At 41.7% G+C, this 20,417-nt stretch overlaps 1 protein-coding gene across 1 annotated transcript; it reads right to left on the bottom strand.

Moving 5' to 3' along the window:
- Positions 1-11,570: 11,570 nt before the first annotated feature.
- Positions 11,571-17,138, bottom strand: LOC106609191 (B-cell receptor-associated protein 29). The gene is made up of 8 exons (XM_082977660.1): positions 16,810-17,138; positions 15,386-15,492; positions 14,315-14,433; positions 13,997-14,144; positions 13,584-13,719; positions 13,233-13,335; positions 12,865-12,956; positions 11,571-12,656 (listed from the first exon to the last, which is right to left on the bottom strand). The coding sequence occupies exons 2-8, from the start codon at positions 15,475-15,477 to the stop codon at positions 12,621-12,623; spliced, it is 726 nt and encodes a 241-aa protein (XP_082833786.1). The 5' UTR covers positions 15,478-15,492; positions 16,810-17,138; the 3' UTR covers positions 11,571-12,620.
- Positions 17,139-20,417: the final 3,279 nt, after the last annotated feature.

The following is a 20,417-nucleotide window of genomic DNA, read 5'->3' as shown; positions in this document are numbered from 1 at the left end:
AGAAAAGAGTTGGCCCAAGAATTGAACCCTGTGGCACCCCCATAGAGACTGCCAGAGGTCCGGACAACAGGCCCTCCGATTTCACACACTGAACTCTATCAGAGAAGTAGTTGGTGAAACAGGCGATGCAATCATTAGAGAAACCAAGGCTATTGAGTCTGCCGATGAGGATGTGGTGATTGACAGAGTCAAAAGCTTTGGCCAGGTCAATGAAAACGGCAGCACAGTATTGTTTCTTATCGATGGCGGTTACGATATCGTTTAGGACCTTGAGCGTGGCTGCCGTAGAGAAATGCTCATTTAAATTCTCAATTATAGTGGATTTATCAGTGGTAACAGTGTTTCCTACCCTCAGAGCAGTGGGCAGCTTGGAGGAGGTGCTCTTATTCTCCATGGACTTTAGTGTCCCAGAACTTTGAGTTAGTACAACAGGATGAACATTTCTGTTTGAGAAAGCTTTTCTAACTGCCTGTGTATATTTGTTCTTAACTTCCCTGAAAAGTTGCATATCACGGGGGCTAGTCGATGCTAATGCAGAACGCCACAGGATGTTTTTGTGCTGGTCAAGGGCAGACACGTCTGGAGTGAACCAAGGACTATCTATTCCTAGTTCTACATTTTTTGAGTGGGGCATGCTTATTTAAGATGGTGAGGAAGGCACTTTTAAAGAATAGCCAGGCATCATCTACTGACGGGATGAGGTCAATGTCATTCCAGGATACCCTGGCCAGGTCGATTAGAAAGGCCTGCTCGCAGAAGTGTTTTAGGGAGCGTTTGACAGTGATGAGGGGTGGTCGTTTGGTCGCAGACCCATTATGGATGCAGGCAATGAGGCACTGATCGCTGAGCTCTTGATTGAAAACAGCAGAGGTGTATTTGGAAGGCGAGTTAGTTAGGATGACATCTGAGGGTGCCCGGGTTTACAGATTTGAATAAGAATTAGTGTTCGTTTTTGTCACAACCCAGCTCGTGGGAAGTGACAGAGCTCTTATAGGACCAGGGCACAAATAATATGATAATCAATAATTTTGCTCTTTATTTAATGATCTTACATATAAAACCTTATTTGTTCATTGAAAACTGTGAATAACTCACAGGTTAATGAGAAGGGTGTGCTTGAAAGGATGCACATAACTCTGCAATGTTGGGTTGTATTGGAGAGAGTCTCAGTCTTAATTTTCCACAGTCTGTGCCTGTATTTAGTTTGTTAGTGAGGGCCGAGAATCCACTCTCACATAGGTACTTGGTTGCAAAGGGCATCAGTGTCTTAACAGCATGATTTTCCAAGGCAGGATACTCTGATCGCAGCCCAATCCAGAAATCTGGCAGTGGCTTCTGATTAAATTACATTTTCACAGAACCGCTTGTTGCAATTTCGATGAGGCTCTTTTGATCAGATATCAGTAAGTGGACTGGAGGCAGGGCATGAAAGGGATAAGGAATCCAGTTGTTCGTTTCATCCGTTTTGGGAAAGTACCTGCGTAATTGTGCACCCAACTCACTCAGGTGCGTCGCTATATCACATTTGACATTGTCCATAAGCTTGAGTTAATTTGCACACAAAAAAAAAATCATACAATGAAAGACCTGTGTGTTGTCCTTGTTAATGCAGACAGAGAAGAGCTCCAACTTCTTAATCATAGCCTCAATTTTGTCCCGCACATTGAATATAGTTGCGGAGAGTCCCTGTAATTGTCACGGTTGTCGTAGGGTAAGGACCAAAACGCAGCGGGTATATGTACACGCATCTTCTTTTATTCAGACAAAGAAGGAAAACCAAAATAAACACGTATACAAAACACAACGACTAATAACAGGCCGGTAAGGCACAAAGCTATACACAGCACAACCTCCCACAAACTAACAGGTGAAAACAGGCGACCTAAGTATGACTCTCAATCAGCAACAACGATGTACAGCTGTTCCTGATTGAGAATCATACCAGGCCAACACAGAAATACAAACACAAGAACATACCCAACACCCTGGAACACATAAATCAAATACCCCTCTACAAAACACACACCCCGAACCACCTAAATCAACACTTATACCAATAAACCCCAGAAACACTCTACACAAAATATCCCTCTAACTAAACACATACACAAAACCATGAAAACAAATACCCTCTGCCACGTCCTGACCAAACTACAATAACAAATAGACCCCTTTACTGGTCAGGACGTGACAGTAATCCTAGATTCAGATCATTCAGGCGAGAAAAAACATCACCCAGATAGGCCAGTCGTGTGAGAAACTCGTCATCATGCAAGCGGTCAGACTAATTAAAATTATGGCCAGTAAAGAACTTTAAGCTGGTCTCCAATGAAAAACAAAAGTCAATACTTTGCCCCTTGATAACCTGCGCACTTCTGTATGTTGTAAACGCGTTACAATGTCGCTGGCCATATCATTGCATAGTGCAGAAAATACACAAGAGTTCAGGGGCCTTGCTTGAACAAAGTTAACCATTTTCACTGTAGTGTCCAAAACATCTTTCAAGCTGTCAGGCATTCCCTTGGCAGCAAAAGCATCTCGGTGGATGCTGCAGTGGACCCAAGTGGCGTAAGGAGCACCTGCTTGCACCCACATTACCACTCCACTATGTCTCCCTGTCATGGCTTTTGCACCATCAGTACAGATACCAACATGAGCAGCAGCTACGTTTGGCTACATCAAGACCATTAGTGGAATTCCCAGGAGAGAGTAATGGTTAATGTGATTGGATGTTAATTATTTGACTAGGCTACCTGTATTTGACATTGTGTTGTTATTTCACTGAACACGAGATGGTTTATTTTAAGGAAATGAAACGAGGCTACTCAGGCGAGAAAAAAATGTGAATCACATTTTTATTTGGCGTACCCTCGACAGCATTGCGCGTACCCCAGTTACGGAATACCTGCCGTAGAGAAAGAGGTGAAGTGAAATTAGCTCGGTTCATTGGAAATGGTAGATTGTTAATATTGTGTGGTAGCTAGGTAAGCAAGAGAAGATTTTGAAAATGGAAAACCTTCATAGGAAGAAGATTAAAAGCCATGTGCCTGGTGCTTATGTTAGATTGAGGGGAGTCATCACTGGGGTCCCAATATCAATGTCCACAGATGATATTAAAGAAAATGTGAAGGGAGGCAGAGTGATTGAGGCCAAAAGGTTGATCAGTAGGAAACAGGGTCAAAGAAGTGAAAAGCTTATCAGTGATCCTGAAGTTTGAGAAAGTCTTGCCGGGAAGTGTACAGATAGGATTCCTTAGTGTCAATGTTAGAGAAATTGTCCCATATGCATTGAGTTGTTTTAAATGCCAAAGAATAGGACATGTAGCTGCTCAGTGTAAAGGAAAGAAAAGATGTGCCAAGTGTGGAGAGGTACATGATTACGGTGAATGTGGAAGCAATGTGAAGGTTAAGTGCTGTAATTGTAGGGGAGAACACAGTGCAGCATTTGGTGGATGCCAGGTACAGAGAGAGGCTCAGAGACATAGGATCAGTCATGATGTATCGTATGCAGAGGCTGTGAATCAGATTGGTAGAACTACAGTGCGGACTGATGGAGCTTACATGGATGTACCTGTAGTAAGTGGACCCACTGTTGGGGCTGTTGCTTCTGATGGTTACGAGGCCTGTTCAGAATTCTTGTGCTCATGAATTGCGGTGTCAAAGGACACTTTGCTAATGAATAAAGTTGACTTCATAGCTTTTATTGGTAAGGTTATCAATACGACTCGGGTTGTGGAAAGAAGAAATGCCAGGTTGAAGGTTATTTTGGAGACGGCAAAAGAGATATTGGGAGTAACAGATGTTACTGTTGAAATGGTTATTGACATGCACATGCTGAACAATCCTAAGGGTGGAGTGTTTCAGTATGATATAGATACATTTTAATAGGGTTGGGGGGGTAGAAGTTAGGGATTTATTTGGTTTAGAATGTTATTTTCATGCTGTACAGAATTGGGCAGATCATGATTGATTGTACATTCCAGCACAGTAGGGGGCCGCTTGCACTTAAACAGTTGTTTGCGGACCCGCCATAAGTAAGCGACATTGCTCCACCCACATCCGTTCTATGCATCGAATGGGGTTGGAGTAGAGGGAAAATAAGCAAGTGTTGCCAAATATAACAATGTTCATCCCCTTCCACGCATCCTGGATTGCAGCCATGTTGCACCCCGATCTGCAGGATTGAACAGAGCAAGTGAGTTTGCAAATATGCAATGCAGTGTCAAATAAATTCTTACTTCTCTAGAGGCTCCTTGAAATGCCTCATCAGGTATGCCACACCATCAAAGGTGAGGAGGCTGGCTTGGTCTTCTGGCCATCTGTCAGGGTTTAGCACTCTGAAAGACAGCTCTAGTCTGTGAAAGTCAGAACAGAATCTTCCAAACTATTCACCGTCTCCTTCCCCCCCGTCTCTTGTGCCAACAGAAAACAATAATTCTGTGGTATTTACCATTCCAGCACTTAGTGCACGCACACACAGTATTGTTTAACATGCTCTGCTAGCAAATAAAACTAAATCATAGAGAATTTATTAGTTACAAACCTATGTGGCATACAGTTGATTTGGATTATATGCCCCTCTGCCTCTCTCTGCAGGTGGGAAAAATCACTCCCCCACAATGGCCCATGTTCACGGAGCCACCATCTGCCCCGAAGGAGATGCACTTCTTCATCCATGACCCTCCATCCTCCTCTGGGCAAACAGCACGAAATGTGGCCTTCGCATTGAATCTATATGTTCTCCTTCCACCGGCTACAGTGGACGTTGAAATGACTGCGGGGGTCACGGTAGCTTCGCTAACGTTGTTCTCAGCATCCCTAACATTAGCCGCTTCAGGTACACCTTGTGAAGAGGCTTTATTAGTTGAACTTTACGAATCCCCCTCGCCGGATTCCTCTTTCTCCTCGTCTCTCTGTCGCTTAAAATAAAATGGGCTTCATTTTTAGCAATGTCTGCACGTTAACTTATAGCCTATACGATACTATTTTCCAGTGTTCAACTTTCTCTCTGACTGGACTGCGTCATCACAGAAAACTCTACTGTGGTTGGCACATGCCATTGTGGAACTTGTAGTTTAAACAATTAGCAGCAGGGGAAAAATAGATTACAGTAGGTTGTAATCTTTAATCGCATACTGTGCTCATAAATATTTTTTCCAGTTCGCACAGTTATTTTTAGGGGCAAATGCAACTGAAATACTCGCACTGTAGAGCCCTGATTGGTGCAGCCGGAATTGGGTGAGAGCCCTCCCATCTGATGGTTGATGACAGGCCTGGCCCAGGCCCTGGACGAGAGGAATGATTAGCCGTGGTTGGTAATTGGCGGAAAGGCGAAGGAGTGGTGCTTTGTCTAGATGAAGGAGGAATGCTAACTTGTGTCACTGGCATTAATGGCGATGTATGCCATGCTGTACCAGAGGAGCAGATTGGTAAAGAAAGGCAGATGGGTCAGGTCCATGTGGAGGGGTGGTCAGGTCAACTCCCTGTTTGTTCTTCTTCAGGAAGGATGAGACCATCCGTGCGTCCTCCAATTCCCTTCTTGCTTGACGGTGCCGTCGCTGCTGTGCCAGGTCTTTGGCAATGAATTTCCGTTCCTGTAGAGTTCTACGGGCCTGCACATCCAATAGGTGACATCGTTTGTCAGCCTGTCGTTCCTCCTCAATCTGACGCTCAATTTCCTCCAACGCTAGTAGTTTCATCCTCTCTCGTAGGACAGCGGTCTGAATCACTGAGGGCTAGCGAATGGTTGCTGCCATGGCCACTTCCAAAGGGGTATCCACTGGTCGAACTCTCACTCCGTCTAAAGTGCCTCGACGATTTCCCATTAGTTAAGGGGTGAGCGGAGCCTGCCTCAGGAAGCTGGTCGACCTGTGCGGTGGGAGTTCTCCTCCGTGGGTTCTTCCTGAAGACCACTTTCCCATCCCAAAGCAGTTTCTGGTCCTTGGCTTGGAGGGGATGGTTGATGGTTGAAACGTACAGTTGATCCATTGCCACTTTGAGCTCTAGCTCCAGGATCTTTTATTTGTTCCAATTCCTTTCCCTCAGCTGCACTTTCCTCTTCTTCCTTCCAGTGGAGATAATTCTTCCTTCTCCTCCATTTCTTTTTCACCCATCTTTGGTTCAGTCATCGTCCGGCTCGAAGGACCATTGAAAGATTAGTGGAATCTGTGTGGGTAGCTAGATCGGTAGGAGGACTGACAGTGAAGGTTAACAGGTGGTCAGGTGACAGAGGAATGGATGAGACTGAGGCAGGAATTCCTTTAACCATAAAGTGGTATATTAACTGGGTAGTCTGGTGGAGTCATGGACGCACAGAGTTAAGGAAGAGAAAGCAACGAGATCGGGAGATGGCGATTTCCTCCTTTTAATGAGTGGAGATCTGTTGGACATTTCCACCTGACCTAATTAAAGCGCCCATGGCCCAGCTGAGCAAGTGGCCATGAATTAAAGGGGTGGGGGGGGGGCTGGCAGACCTAGCTCACTATTTGAGAGACCGAGATACTAACAAATACCCAACAACAAACTTTATTCTAGAGCTGGCTGAATAAGTTGAGACGTATTAACCTGTTGAGGACAGACGTTCAGCTAGCGGAACCCCTAGCCAACAGCCAATGGCATCGCACGAAATACAAAACCAACTAAAATACCACAATTCAATTCTCAAACAATCAACTATTTTACACCATTTTAAAGATAAGACTCGTTAATCTAACCACATTGTCCGATTTCAAAAAGGCTTTACAGCAAAACATTAGATTGTTAGGAGAGTACATAGACACAAATAATCACACAGCCATTTTCCAAGCAAGCATATGTCACATAAACCAAAACCACAGCTATATGCAGCACTAACCTTTGATGATCTCCATCAGATGACACTCCTAGGACATTATGTTATACAATACATGCATGTTTTGTTCAATCAAGTTCATATTTATCAAAAACCAGCTTTTTACATTAACATGTGATGTTCAGAACTAGCATACCCACCGAAAACTTCCGGTGAATTTACTAAATTACTCATGATTAACGTTGACAAAATACATGTCATGATCGTCTAAAGGAGTAGACCAAGGTGCAGCGTACTTAGAGTTCCACATGTTTAATAAATAAGAAACTCACCAAAACAATACAGCCGAAAACGAAGCGTGACATTCTGGCCTGCTCACAGGCAGCTACACAAACACAAGATCCCACAAAGCACAGGTGGGAAAAGGCTGCCTAAGTATGATTCCTAATCAGAGACAACAATAGACAGCTGCCTCTGATTAGGAACCATACTCGGCCCAAAACAAAGAAATACAAAAACATAGAAAAAGGAACATAGAACGCCCACCCTAGTCACACCCTGGCCTAACCAAAATAGAGAACAAAACCCTCTCTATGGCCAGGGCGTGACAATACATAACAATTATTTTAAGAATTATAGATACAGATCTCCTTTATGCAATCGCTATGTCCGATTTTAAAATAGCTTTTCGGCGAAAGCACATTTTGCAATATTCTGAGTACATAGCTCGGCCATCACGGCTAGCTATTTTGACATCGGCCAACTTCGGGGTCACCTAAACTCAGAATTACTATTAGAAAAATTTGATTACCTTTGCTGTTCTTCGTCAGAATGCACTCCCAGGACTTCTACTTAAACAACAAATGTTGTTTTGGTTCCAAATAATCCATAGTTATATCCAAATACCTCCGTTTTGTTCGTGCGTTCAGGTCACTATCCGAAGGGTAATGCGCGAGCGCATTTCGTGACAAAACATTTCAAAATATTCCATTACCGTACTTAGAAGCATGTCAAACGCTGTTTAAAATCAATTTTTATGCTATTTTTCTCGTAAAATAGCGATAATATTCCAACCGGGCAACGTTGTATTCATTCAAAGAGAGAAAGAAAAACATGGCGAGTTCTCGTGACCGCGCATCTCCAGTCTCACTGTCCCCAGGCTGACCACTTACAAACTCTGTTCCTATACTTTGCCCAGAGACAGCAGACACCCCATTCCACTTTCTGGCGGCTTTAGAGAGCCAATGGAAGCCTTAGAAAGTGTCACGTTACAGCACAGATGCTGTAATGTCGATAGAGATGCAACAGAAGGACAACAAATTGTCAGACAGGGCACTTCCTGTATGGAATCTTCTCAGGTTTTGGCCTGCCATATGAGTTCTGTTATACTCACAGACACCATTCAAACAGTTTTAGAAACTTTAGAGTGTTTTCTATCCACATCTACTAATTATATGCATATTCTAGTTTCTGGGCAGGAGTAGTAACCAGATTAAATTGGGTACGTTTTTTATCCGGACGTGAAAATACTGCCGCCTATCCCAAAGAAGTTAACTATTTCAGGTTTGATGATGAATACTACCTCCAAATGAATGGAACATTTATGGGCTCCACATTCGCTCCAAGCTATGCTAACCTTTATGTGGGTCATTTTGAATAACGTTTTGTTAACAATGAAAATGAGAATCAATTATTTTTATAAAATCCTGAAGTGGTATAGATATATTGATAACATATTTTGCATATAGGGAGGAACGGGAGAAGAGCCATCAGACTTAATGGCATTACTCAATGACATTGACCCCAATCTCAAATTCACTATTGAATGTCACACGAAACGTGTTCATTACATCAATATGTGGATTGAGAAATCAAAATGGAACCCTGTTTACAACTCTGTACAGAAAAGAAACAGACAGAAATATTATATTACAGGGGGATAGCTTCCACCCTGAGCCATTAAAAAGAGGACTTCCAAGAAGCCAGTGTTTCAGACTGCACCGTATATGCCACTCCACAGAGGACTATCTAGAAAAAGCAATACGTTTCTAAGAGGCTACTCTCCACAATGTGTGGATAGAGTTCTAAATTTGGCATTAGGGAAAACACGAGATGAACTGCTACAAAAAAGACCCACTAGAGTTAAAGAACACTAATGTTCACCACCACATATACTTTGAACTCGCGCAAATTGGGAGATGCTGTCAAGAAACACTGGCATGTTATTATCGGACCCAGCTTTGCCAGCTTAATTTAAGAACCCACCACTTATTTTATATAGGAGAGGTTGCAATTTACGTGACAAATTGGTCCATGCCAACTACCATTCACAATTTGTTTTTGCCAGGCTCTTTTACACCCTCTTCCGAATGGTAGCTATAAATGCAGAGTTTCCGCACAGTGCAACAATATGATGAATTGTGAATATTTCTGCCACTCACACAGGAAACCGGTTCCAAATAAATTACATTATTACATGCTCCACCACCCATGTTATCTATCAGTGGTTCTCAATCCTGGGGACCCAAAGGGGTGCACATTTATGTTTTTGCCCTAGCACTACACACCTGATACAAATCATCAAAGCCTTTTGATGAATTGATGATTTGAATCAGCTGTGTAGTGCTAAGGCAAAAACAAAAATGTGCACCCCTTTGGGTCCTCAGGACCAGGATTGAGAACCAGTGATCGACATGATTAAATTCCATGTGGGCTGTAGGTAAAACATCTAATTTCTCTCAAAGAGAATTAGTGAACATAAATTAAATCAGGAGAAACGACAGGGATTTTAATTACCAAAAACATGACATTTCTACCTTTTTAGATTTTGTGGCATAGAGAAAGTTAAGATATCAGACAGGGGAGGTGATATAAATAATACTCAGAGCAAAAAATAATGTTTTGGGATTTTCACCCTCCAGACATTATTCCCAAAAGGTCTTAATGATGAAATGCCCATGCATGTTATGTTGTAAATGTGAACATGAATTAATGCCACCACTTCAGATTACGCTGACGTTTGTTCTTGCACTATACCCAATGATTTATGAAAACTTACTTGATAGGTCAATGTCCTCATTGTGGTTTTACAGACGTGTTTAATACGTTTTTTTGTACACTCTTTATAAGGATAGTTATGAAATGCACATTGTTATATTTGGTAACACTTGCTTATTTTACCTTGACTCCAACCCCATTCGATGCATTGAATGGATGTGGGTGGAGCAAAGTCTACATAAGGGTGCAAATTATAAACCTTCACAAAAACTCTGACGAAGGCCATGAGGCCGATACGTAAAGCTTAATAAAGAGCAGTGATACTAGCAAGAGCAGTGTATGGGTTTCTTGTTTTTTTCTCATCTTATTCAACTGTTACCATGCACCTGCAACAAAGATAGCTCAGCTGTGCATGTGCTTTGACTCTTAATGATTATTATTTTTAACCTTTATTTAACTAGGCAAATCAGTTAAGAACAAATTCTTATTTACAATGACGGCCTACTCCGGACAAACCTGGACGACTCTGGGCCAATTGTGCGCCGCTCTATGGGACTCCCAATCACAGCCGGATGTGATACAGCCTGGATTCGAACTTGGTACCCATAGGGTAAAGTATCTTGCACTGAGATGCAGTGCCCAACATGCTGACCACACCGTTGCAAAATAAATGTAAACATACACGTTATTCAATTATTGCACCCACACTGCTCGCTCGCTCGCGGCAACAAGCATCTGCATTGCCAAGCGCTAAAATAGAAGTCATTCACCTAAGATGTTAGGTGTGCTGTCATGATAATATAAATGACTCATCTGCTGGATTTGGTCTTATGTAGCAACATTTGAAATTGTATTTATTTACATTGGATAAAAGTAGAGACTCAGAGCTACAAAATGGTATATCATACACTGCATTTTTGAGGAACAATGGGAAAGTAATTCTGCTTTGAAAGTTGATAAACTTGTAAACTCACTTTTGAGAAAATGGCCTTTGAATGTTTTGGTATCTAGTGAAGAGCTCTTTGTCTACACACATTCAGCATCGTTCACACCCTCTTAAGCTTTAGCCCCACCCATCTCGTTTTGCTCCTGGAGTATTCAGAGCGTCGGCTCTGGCCGATGATTTGTTTACCTCTGGATAATATGAAAGCAGCCAAACCAGCTCAGCTGGCAACAATTTCATTATGCTTCTTTGCCAACGTTTACCTTTACCGGCCATATTCAATGGGCATTGTACACTTTAGCTTACGACATGTAGCTAGCTAGGTAAACAACGTGTAAGATCACACACGTCACGTTAGTTAACAAGCCAGCCAGCTAACGTTAGCTAGTTAAACAACAACCTCCGATACTTCGCCCTCATTCACTTCCATTTCTTCTCCCGTCTTCAGCTCACACTGCTTACACTTTCTACCATTCTTCTTTAACAAATAATCTCCCTTTTTCACAATTTTTAACCGACTCAAGCTCACCATCTACCCAACCAAACCCCAGGACTGGGACAGTCATACTCTGGTTTTATTAGTCTATACAATCTTCAGTTGTGTGTGTGACACACTACAGGGGGTCTGAGAGTGAGAAGAGGGAATCTCTCAGTGGTGGAAAAAGTACCCAGCTGTCATGCTTGAGTAAAAGTAAAGATACCTTAATAGAAAATGACTCAAGTAAAAGTCACCCAGTAAAATTCTACTTGAGTAAAAGTATTTGGCTTAAAATATACTTAAGTATCAAAAGTAAAAGTATAAATCATTTCAAATTCCTTATATTAAGCAAACCAGATGGCACCATTTTCTTGTTTTTTTATTTACGGAAAGCCACAGGCACACTCCAACATTCAGACATCATTTTCAAACGAAGCATGTGTGTTTAGTTAGTCTGCCAGATCAGAGGCAGTAGGGATGACCAGGGATGTTCGGTTGATAAGTGTGTGAATGTGACTATTTTCCTGTCCTGCTACGCATTCAAAATGTAACCAGTACTTTTTGGTGTCAAGGAAAATGTATGGAGTAAAAAGTACAATATTTTCTTCAGGAATTGGTGAAGTAAAAGTAGTCAAATATAAAGTACAGATACCCCAAAAAACAACAAGTAAAAATACATTAAAGTACTACTGAAGTACTTTACACCACTGGAATCACCTCACACTTTTGTAAGTGTTTGAGAATCCTTGAAAATCATGACCCCATATAGGATTTTCAATCTAGCCGAACCCTGACCCTGTGTAATATTCTCAAACCACTTAACATCTAAGTACGTGGAATATCTCCAGAGGAATGGAAACAAAACATCACCATTGATAAATATTTAACAATAAAAATGACTCAATATAGCTTCCCTACCCCTATGAACTGAATGCTCATTTCGTTTTACAAAAAACATACAATTCAATCTGTAATCTGCATAGTTGCTAAGGTAAAAAACTGGAATATAGACATCATTTATATGAATGCAATGGTGCTCTTGCCATATACAGGGAAAAAACAGCATAGCAAGCCCATTACATCAAAAATACATTCACAGTAGAAGACCACTGTAATCTGAAGCTTGTACAGCCATGCATGCAGGCATTCATTCACAACTGTGAAATTCTCCAAAAGTCAGCAAATACTATAAACACTATTTCTAGGCTGGTGTAGTAGCTATTCTATTACAAACGTGCTAAGGTGCTTTTTATCTAATGTTTGGCGGCTCAGTGGTGCTTTGGAGGAGTATTTTGGTGACATCATGCAGTGCTTCAGTATGTCAAAGGAAAATGATAGCATGTGTGACAGTGTTTTTTTCTGGTTTCTTGGTACAATCTGTAAACGTTCTGACCGCTGTAGTCATAAGCCCGATCAATCATCCTTTTTGTCTCCACTCTCTTGAAGATTCTGGAAAAAATTATATATACAGTATATCTGTGAAGTGGTAGAGGTAAATGTACAGTAGTAGTACTAAAGACAGAGTTGAAGTATTCGGTCTACATTTGAGCAGGGTAGTAATATACAGTATCCAAGTGCTGACAGCTTTGAACAAGGCCAGGTGAGCAGTAATATGTAGGCTACTGTAGATACTGTATGTGAGCTGGTCTGGGGTTACCTGGTGTTCTTTCAGCAGTCGGTCGTATTCTTTGGTCAGTCCATCGGATTGTTTCTTCATAGCTTCCATCTCGGATTGGGACATTTTCAAGGCTAGGTAAAACATTAACCCCAAAGCATTCCCATTATCATCCAATTCCCATGCATATCATCCAATCTCTCTAAAAGGTGACATGCTATGAGTCAAAGTGCACATTATTGAACAGTAATTGAAGCCCATGTTTGTTTTATTGTCATTATGGTCTGATTTCATTTGGTTGGTTGGTTATTGTATTGTAGTTGTACATTTTCAGTTGATTTCAGTATTATTGGATTTTTGGTTCTATTATTCAGTCTGTCACAAAAGTATTGTGTGTGTGTCTTCCTCACCTTCCTCTGAACCCTTCAGTTCTTCTCTCAGTTTCTCCATCTCTTTTCTCAGCAGCTCGTTTCCATCTGCTGTGGCCTTGTTCCCCTTCCCATCCATCAGAGTCTGAAAAAAAAGACAGGTAAACATTAACCACTTACCACACCTCTCAACCATATGCAATACAAAAATTATTTTAGTTACTTTTAGTGTGGATGAAGGCCCATATCTCCATTTCGCCTTTTAGATCAAAATGAATACGTTTTCATGGACAAGGGGGGCCTTATCTTAGATCAGCGCTTCTCTTCTTTTTGAGACCCTTTTAAATATGGGCTCAGGTGCAGAAAGGGAAGTGATACTGGGTATGACTTTACCTGTTTCAGTAGCGCGTTGTCCTCCATGTATTTCTTGGCAGTTTGGTTGTCACTCTCTGCCTTGGTCTGCAGAGAGGCCGTGGTGCTAGACGCCGTCGCCAGCTGGTTGATCAGAGTGATCACCCGCCTCAGCACTCTGTAGGGAAACACACACAGAGATGGTGTTCAATAATGAGATTTAATTTTTTTTCTTAAACAGAGAGCTGCAACTTGAACTTGTCCATCTGAACACATTTGTTGTTTTCCGTTTTTCTAAACATTTTGCTACGGTGTCCCCTACTGAACACGACCACTGTTATGGTCATTGCAATGAATAAAGAAATCTCTATGATTATGACGATCCATGCACTGGCTGGTTTTCAGACTCAGTATGTCAATGGGAGGACAGACAGATCCAGAGCTCCCAGACTTACAGCCAGAGGAAAAGGGAAAAGCCGGCGATGAAGAGGTTCCTCTGGGCTCTGAACAGCTTCATGTGGAGGTGGTTAAACATGTTGGGCTGCAGAATAGCATCCTTGTTGTTCTTCGCCCCCGAATACTTCCACATCTCACGCAAAGAGTCTACAGGAGGACGTGCAGGTGTGGTACGACATGGTTAAACATAGTAAAACATTGAGATTTCAAAAGCATTGTATGAGATTGAGATTGTAAACTCTCCGTGAGAGATTGTCACTATTGTGAGCCATTAAAATCTGTGAGTAAATTAAACATACTTTTTGGCATCAGCTTACCAATCAAGAGGCCTATAAGGATTGTGATCATGATGTAGGATAATTTGATGTTGAGGAAGAATTTGGTCCAAATCCTGGACATTTTGTTCCATATTCTCAGCTGGAAGATACTTTGCATTCTGCAAAACAGCACAAAAACATAATCCCACAAAGCATGGACCGACGGCAATGTATTTTTTTGGTGCAGTCTGGACCAGCCTTGACTTCAACGTGCACGGATGTAGATTTTTGGTCCGGTCCGGATGTAGACGTCGGTTTGGTTCAGATTTGATCTGGTCTGGCGTTGATTTGGCCCAAACATAGATATGTTTGGTTCAGAATTAGTCCGGGCTGGACCAGCCTGGATTTCAACAGCCACAGACGTCTGGACCGGCCTTGATTTGGCCCAAACATCGACCTCTTATGATTGGTTCAGATTTGGCCCAGTCCGGATCAAATCTCTATAATTGGTTCACATTTGGTCCAGTCCAAATCTGAACAAATCATAGACATCTGTTTCACAAGTTTGTACAGTACAGCACAATTGAGCACAGCAGAGTACAGTACAGTTCAGTAAAGAAAAGTACTGTTGAGTACAGCACAGTAGATTACAGTACAGTGTATTGTACTCTACTGAACTAAACTGTACTCTACTGAATTAAACTACTGTACTAAACTGTGCCATACTGTTCAAACTGTTCCCCGGTAGGCCATCATTGTAAATAAGAATGTGTTCTTAACTGACTTGCCTAGTTAAATAAAGGTTAAATAAAATAAGAAAAATAATTTTTATCATTTAGAATTTCGCAGCTGAAATTTGGACATAGAATCAATGACCAAAAAACACGCATTTTCAACATCTGTAAATTACTTCTTTTCAACTTTCACTCAGAACCAAAAGTGAACCTGATTTCAAGTTCAGAAATATGTATTTTTCAACTTCCGAAAAATACTTTTCCACCATTCATTCAGAACTTGAAATTAACCTCACTTCAACATATGGAAAATATTTATTTTAGACATAATTTCAAAGGAATTTTGTTTAATGTGAAGTTGCGGAATGTATCAGGACAGGTTATTGCTCATTCCTACCTGGTGATTGAGATGAAGGGTAGACAGAGGATGAGGAGTACACCTATTTCCACATAGAGGAAGAAAGCAACTGCAGTCCATAGGAACGTCATCTCTAACAATACAGTCTGAAAAAGAGTACATTTTAAGCATCATAGATCCTTTCACAGTATGGCAGTAGGTTATATTGCCAGAATGGAAAAGGGCTGGTTTAATTGTTGATGTCAACAACCGGAAAACTCAACTGGCTACGTAGTTAGCTTGCTATCTAGTTTCCTATGGATATATTGTATTTCAGCTAACTGTGAAACCATGAATGCAATTGTGTTCAGAACAACAATGCAGTCCCTGTTTCAGTGATACGCCTCTTATCCTAGTTAGCTAACGTTACCTACAAAGTTCACATGCTTGGTTATAGGTGCTACACAAAGGCTTTTTATTTTTTTTGTCGAATTTTTGCATTGTAATTTCTAATATCAATATATTGTAGTAATAAATGACTGATAGCGTTTCACAGTATTACATTCCAGACTGTGATATTAGCCTATTGATTTCTCCCGTTGGGGCTGAATCTATTGTAAAAATGGGAAAACTTTTCTGACTTTGTGGCTGTATTATCTAGTGGAAATCGCTCTGTCATATCATGGTGGCTGAAGTTCTACACTGTTCGCTCAATTTCATTTTATGGGAGAAAACATGCACTGAATAGTGTAGGGACCATCTAAATCACTGGAGCATCTTGTAATTTACCTAGCATTAGGCTGCATTCAAAACAAACATCCTCCTTCCCCCGCATCCCATTTCTCATAACATGACAGAGACTTGCGCCTTTCACTTTCGGTACACCAGCTTCAATCAGCTGTAAAACGATATTATTGAAAATATATTTCACAGCGATTTAGATGGTACAGTGATTCCCTACACTATTCAGTGCTTGTTCACACAAACTGAAATTGAGCAAACAGTGTACAATTTTAGATATCAGGAAATTACAGAGCAATTTCCACAAGTTAACCACAGCCAGAAAGTCAGAACAGACTCTGCTCCAGCAGGAGAAATAAAGAGGCGAATATCACTGGCGGGTAAATAATACTGTGAAACACCATCTATAATTGCACTATTACTCCAGATATATTATGGACATTTTCTGAAATTACAATGCAAATTACAGCTGCTGTTTCATTCAGTACATAACATACGTCCTTATATCATAGAAAAAGTAGCTATGCCTTCTCCATTCTGAAGCTAGCTAGCTATATATTTCGAAAGACTTTTGCATAATGCATTGAAATCAGCCAGGCAGCTTGGCCATCTGTTAGGAGAGAAGCCATAGCTATCTAACTGGTACTATAACGTTAGCGAATACTTTTGTGAAATAGTTAGTTGCTACACATATGAGGAACCAAGTTCAATGCCTTAATAATTATGCAAAGTACGTAACTTACTTAGCGGCACCAGAACCCAGAAACGGTCGAAACTGTAGGGATGAAAAGCTAAGTTGAGTTGTTTCACGCTACTTTTTTGCGCCTCATTGGGATGAAGTCCTACAGAAACGTTTACCTGTTCGCTTACTGGCTTATCCTCTACTGAGAATAACCAATACGATTTTGCCATATATTGTAAATACTATACTGTACAAATATGTTGAAATTAGGTGTAATGTGTTTGGTTTTGTTTGTACCTTTTGACCATGTTGAAGTGAATCTGATGTAACCTTAGTTTATTGGAGGTAGAGGGCAGTGATGGAAAAAGTACCCAGTTGTAATACTTGAGTGTGACGACCCTCCCACTGTGTCTGCCGTTATCTTTCTCTTTGCTCTTGTTTTCCTTATTAGGATCTCGGGGGGGTCGAGCTGGGAGGGTCGTCAGCGACATGGGACAGACTTGGACCCGGGTGTGTCCCAGGATAAAGTGCACCACTTCCACATTCATTGAGGAGACTCTCTCCATGCAGACACACTGACAGATTTAAGGTGTGGCTGTTTTGTTTTGTTTGCGTTGGCACCGTTCAACACCCGTCATTATCACATTTATGCATGCAACCACTCACTTACACTACTGATTACTGACTACACACACCATTGTTAATTGTATTTAGTTTACTTTAGTTAATAAATATATATTTGTTATTCCTTATCTCCATGTCTCCCTTTTTGTTACAAACTTCGAGCCGGTTCCTGACATGAGTAAAAATAAAGATACAATAGAAAATGACTTTAGTAAAAATGAAAGTCACCCAGTAAAATACTACTTGAGTAAAAGTATTTGGTTTTAAAAATACTGAAGTATAAATAATTCTTTACATTAAGAAAACCAAATGGGACCATTTTCTTTTTAAAATGTACGGATCGCCATGGGCACAGTCCAAAAAAACAATAAATTCCAATCAAAGCATGTGTGTTTAGTGAAGTAAAAGTAGTCATAAATAGTGAAGTACAGATACCCCTAAATAATACTTTAAAGTACTACTTAAGTACTTTATACCACTGGTAGAGGGAGACATATGCACACCACAACTATCAGAATGAGAAATAATAAACAAACACTTTTATTCCATTGACAATAATTAATAACATGCATATTAAAATATACATAGCCTGTGTTTATGATAGGCCTTCTGTCTGGGGATCCATATGTGTTGTGGAGGTAGTCTATGACTGCGGCGCTGCTTTGCAGGGAGTTGAACACCTTCCTCTCGGGCTGGGAGCTGACCCTCTCCAGCATGTAGATGAGGTGCTGGTGGAAGCAGGTGAAGGGGGTCCCCTGGTTTGTGGCGAGGTTTGTGGCGAGGTCCACCCAGTCCCACACACACTCAAAAGGGGTTTCATTGTAGCCAGCGAATATGGCTGGGTTGGACAACAGCCCCTGGGCTGCCATCACACCTACAGGACAGGGCATGTGAGGTGGGAGAGGAAGTGCCTTGAGTGAGCCATATAACTATAAAGATCCTGTATAGAGATATTCTATATTTTCTCTAATTATTTATGCGCATGGAACCTCTAGCTACCCTTTTATGTATTTACAAATCATATCTGTTAAGATGACACAAACAGAATGATTTCCCTGGAGGGAATGAGAGGTTATAGACTAAATGCAGATGAAATGCTGATGAAGTGTTTATCATAAAGACGGCTATGAAGTTCTGTGAAAATCAACAATTACAGTGGCTCCCAGGAAACCCCCCATGTTGTAGTTTATTTTCATAGAATTGCACAGCTGGTCATTGTTGATCACTTTGGTCTATATAAAGGAATTTAATATGAAGCCATTTCAAGAGCATCTTTCCCAAGGAAATAACTACACATGTCTAGTTACTAAGTGTCTGTCTCATATGATACCCTATTCCCATACAGAGTGCACTATTTTTGACCAGAGTCCTGTGTGACTGCCTTTGGAGTCTCTGGTCACAAGCAGTACACAATATTGGCAAAAAGGAATCAATTGTGATTTGTACAAATGTAACTGAAAATGAACTCCAGTGAGCTGGTGAGTGGTTTCCACATCTCGGATGCTCTTTATGTCTCAGTTGGCAATGACCGGCTGGTGGCGCTCCTCTGCGGTCCGACCATGGACTGTTTATCCCCTGGCTAGATTCCAATTGGAATTGCACATCACTTTGCAAGCCAGCATAATGTGACCTGCGCACCTGATTTTGCCTTTAAACCATGAGTTCCTAGCCACTGTATTAGGGTTAAAACTAGGCCCCCAAAATAAAGCCTTAAGAATTGTGTTGTACTGTCCTAACTTTTATTCACTTAGCTTCTCACTTGGTGAAGACTACAGGACTGTAAATGGATGAATACAACAACCATGTCTCTGTCACTAACAAATACAGTCATGGGTGGTAACTCTACAATTCACTCAAAAGGCAAGGCACTCTGGGCAATATGCAAATAAGGCTTTACACTAAGCAGTGTGTTAATTTAACACTGAAAAGTGTGGACCCGTATAGTTCGTCGGATGTGGCAGGGCTTGCAAACTATAACGGACTACAAAAGGGAAACCGAGCCGCCCAGTGACACGAGCCTACCAGACGAGCTAAATGCCTTTCATGCTCGCTTCGAGGCAAACAACAATGAAGCATGCATTAGAGCACCAGCTGTTCCGGACAACGGTGTGATCACGCTCTCCGTAGCCGATGTAAGCAAGACTAAACAGGTCAACATTCACAAGGCCGCAGGGCCAGACGGATTACCAGGATGTGTACCCAGAGCATGCGCTGATCAACTGGCAAGTGTCTTCACTGACATTTTCAACCTGTCTCTGACCGAGTCTGTAAGACCTACATGTTTCAAGCAGATCACCATAGTCCCTGTGCCAAAGAAAGCGAAGGTAACCTTCCTAAATGACTACCGCTCAGTAGCGCACACGTCGGTAGCCATGAAGTGCTTTGAAAGGCTGGTCATGGCTCATATCAACACCATCATCCCGGAAACCCTAGACTCACTCTAATTCGCATACTGCCCCAACAGATCCACAGATGATGCAATCTCAATCACACTCTACACTGCCCTTTTCCATCTGGACAAAAGGAACACCTATGTGAGAATGCTGTTCATTGACTACAGCTCAGCGTTCAACACCAAAGTGCCCACAAAGCTCATCACTAAGCTAAGGACCCTGGGTCTAAACACAGGCATGCTGCAAGGAGGCATGAGGTCTGCAGATGTGGCCAGGGCAATAAATTGCAATGGCCGTACTGTGAGATGCCTAAGACAGCGCTACAGGGAGACAGGACGGACAGCTGATCGTCCTCGCAGCGGCAGACCACGTGTAACAACACCTGCACAGGATCGGTACATCCGAACATCACACCTGCAGGACAGGTACAGGATGGCAACAACTGCCCGAGTTACACCAGGAACGCACAATCATTCCATCAGTACTCAGACTGTCCACAATAGGCTGAGAGAGACTGGACTGAGGGCTTGTAGGCCTGTTGTAAGGCAGAACCTCACCAGACAGCACCGGCAACAACGTTGCCTATGGACACAAACCCATCGTCGCTGGACCAGACAGGACTGGTTAAAAAGTGTTCTTCACTGACGAGTTG

Source organism: Salmo salar, chromosome 07 (assembly GCF_965601325.2).
Source record: "Salmo salar chromosome 07, fSalSal1, whole genome shotgun sequence".
NCBI lineage: Eukaryota > Metazoa > Chordata > Actinopteri > Salmoniformes > Salmonidae > Salmo > Salmo salar.
This window is presented reverse-complemented; position numbering and strand designations above follow the sequence as displayed.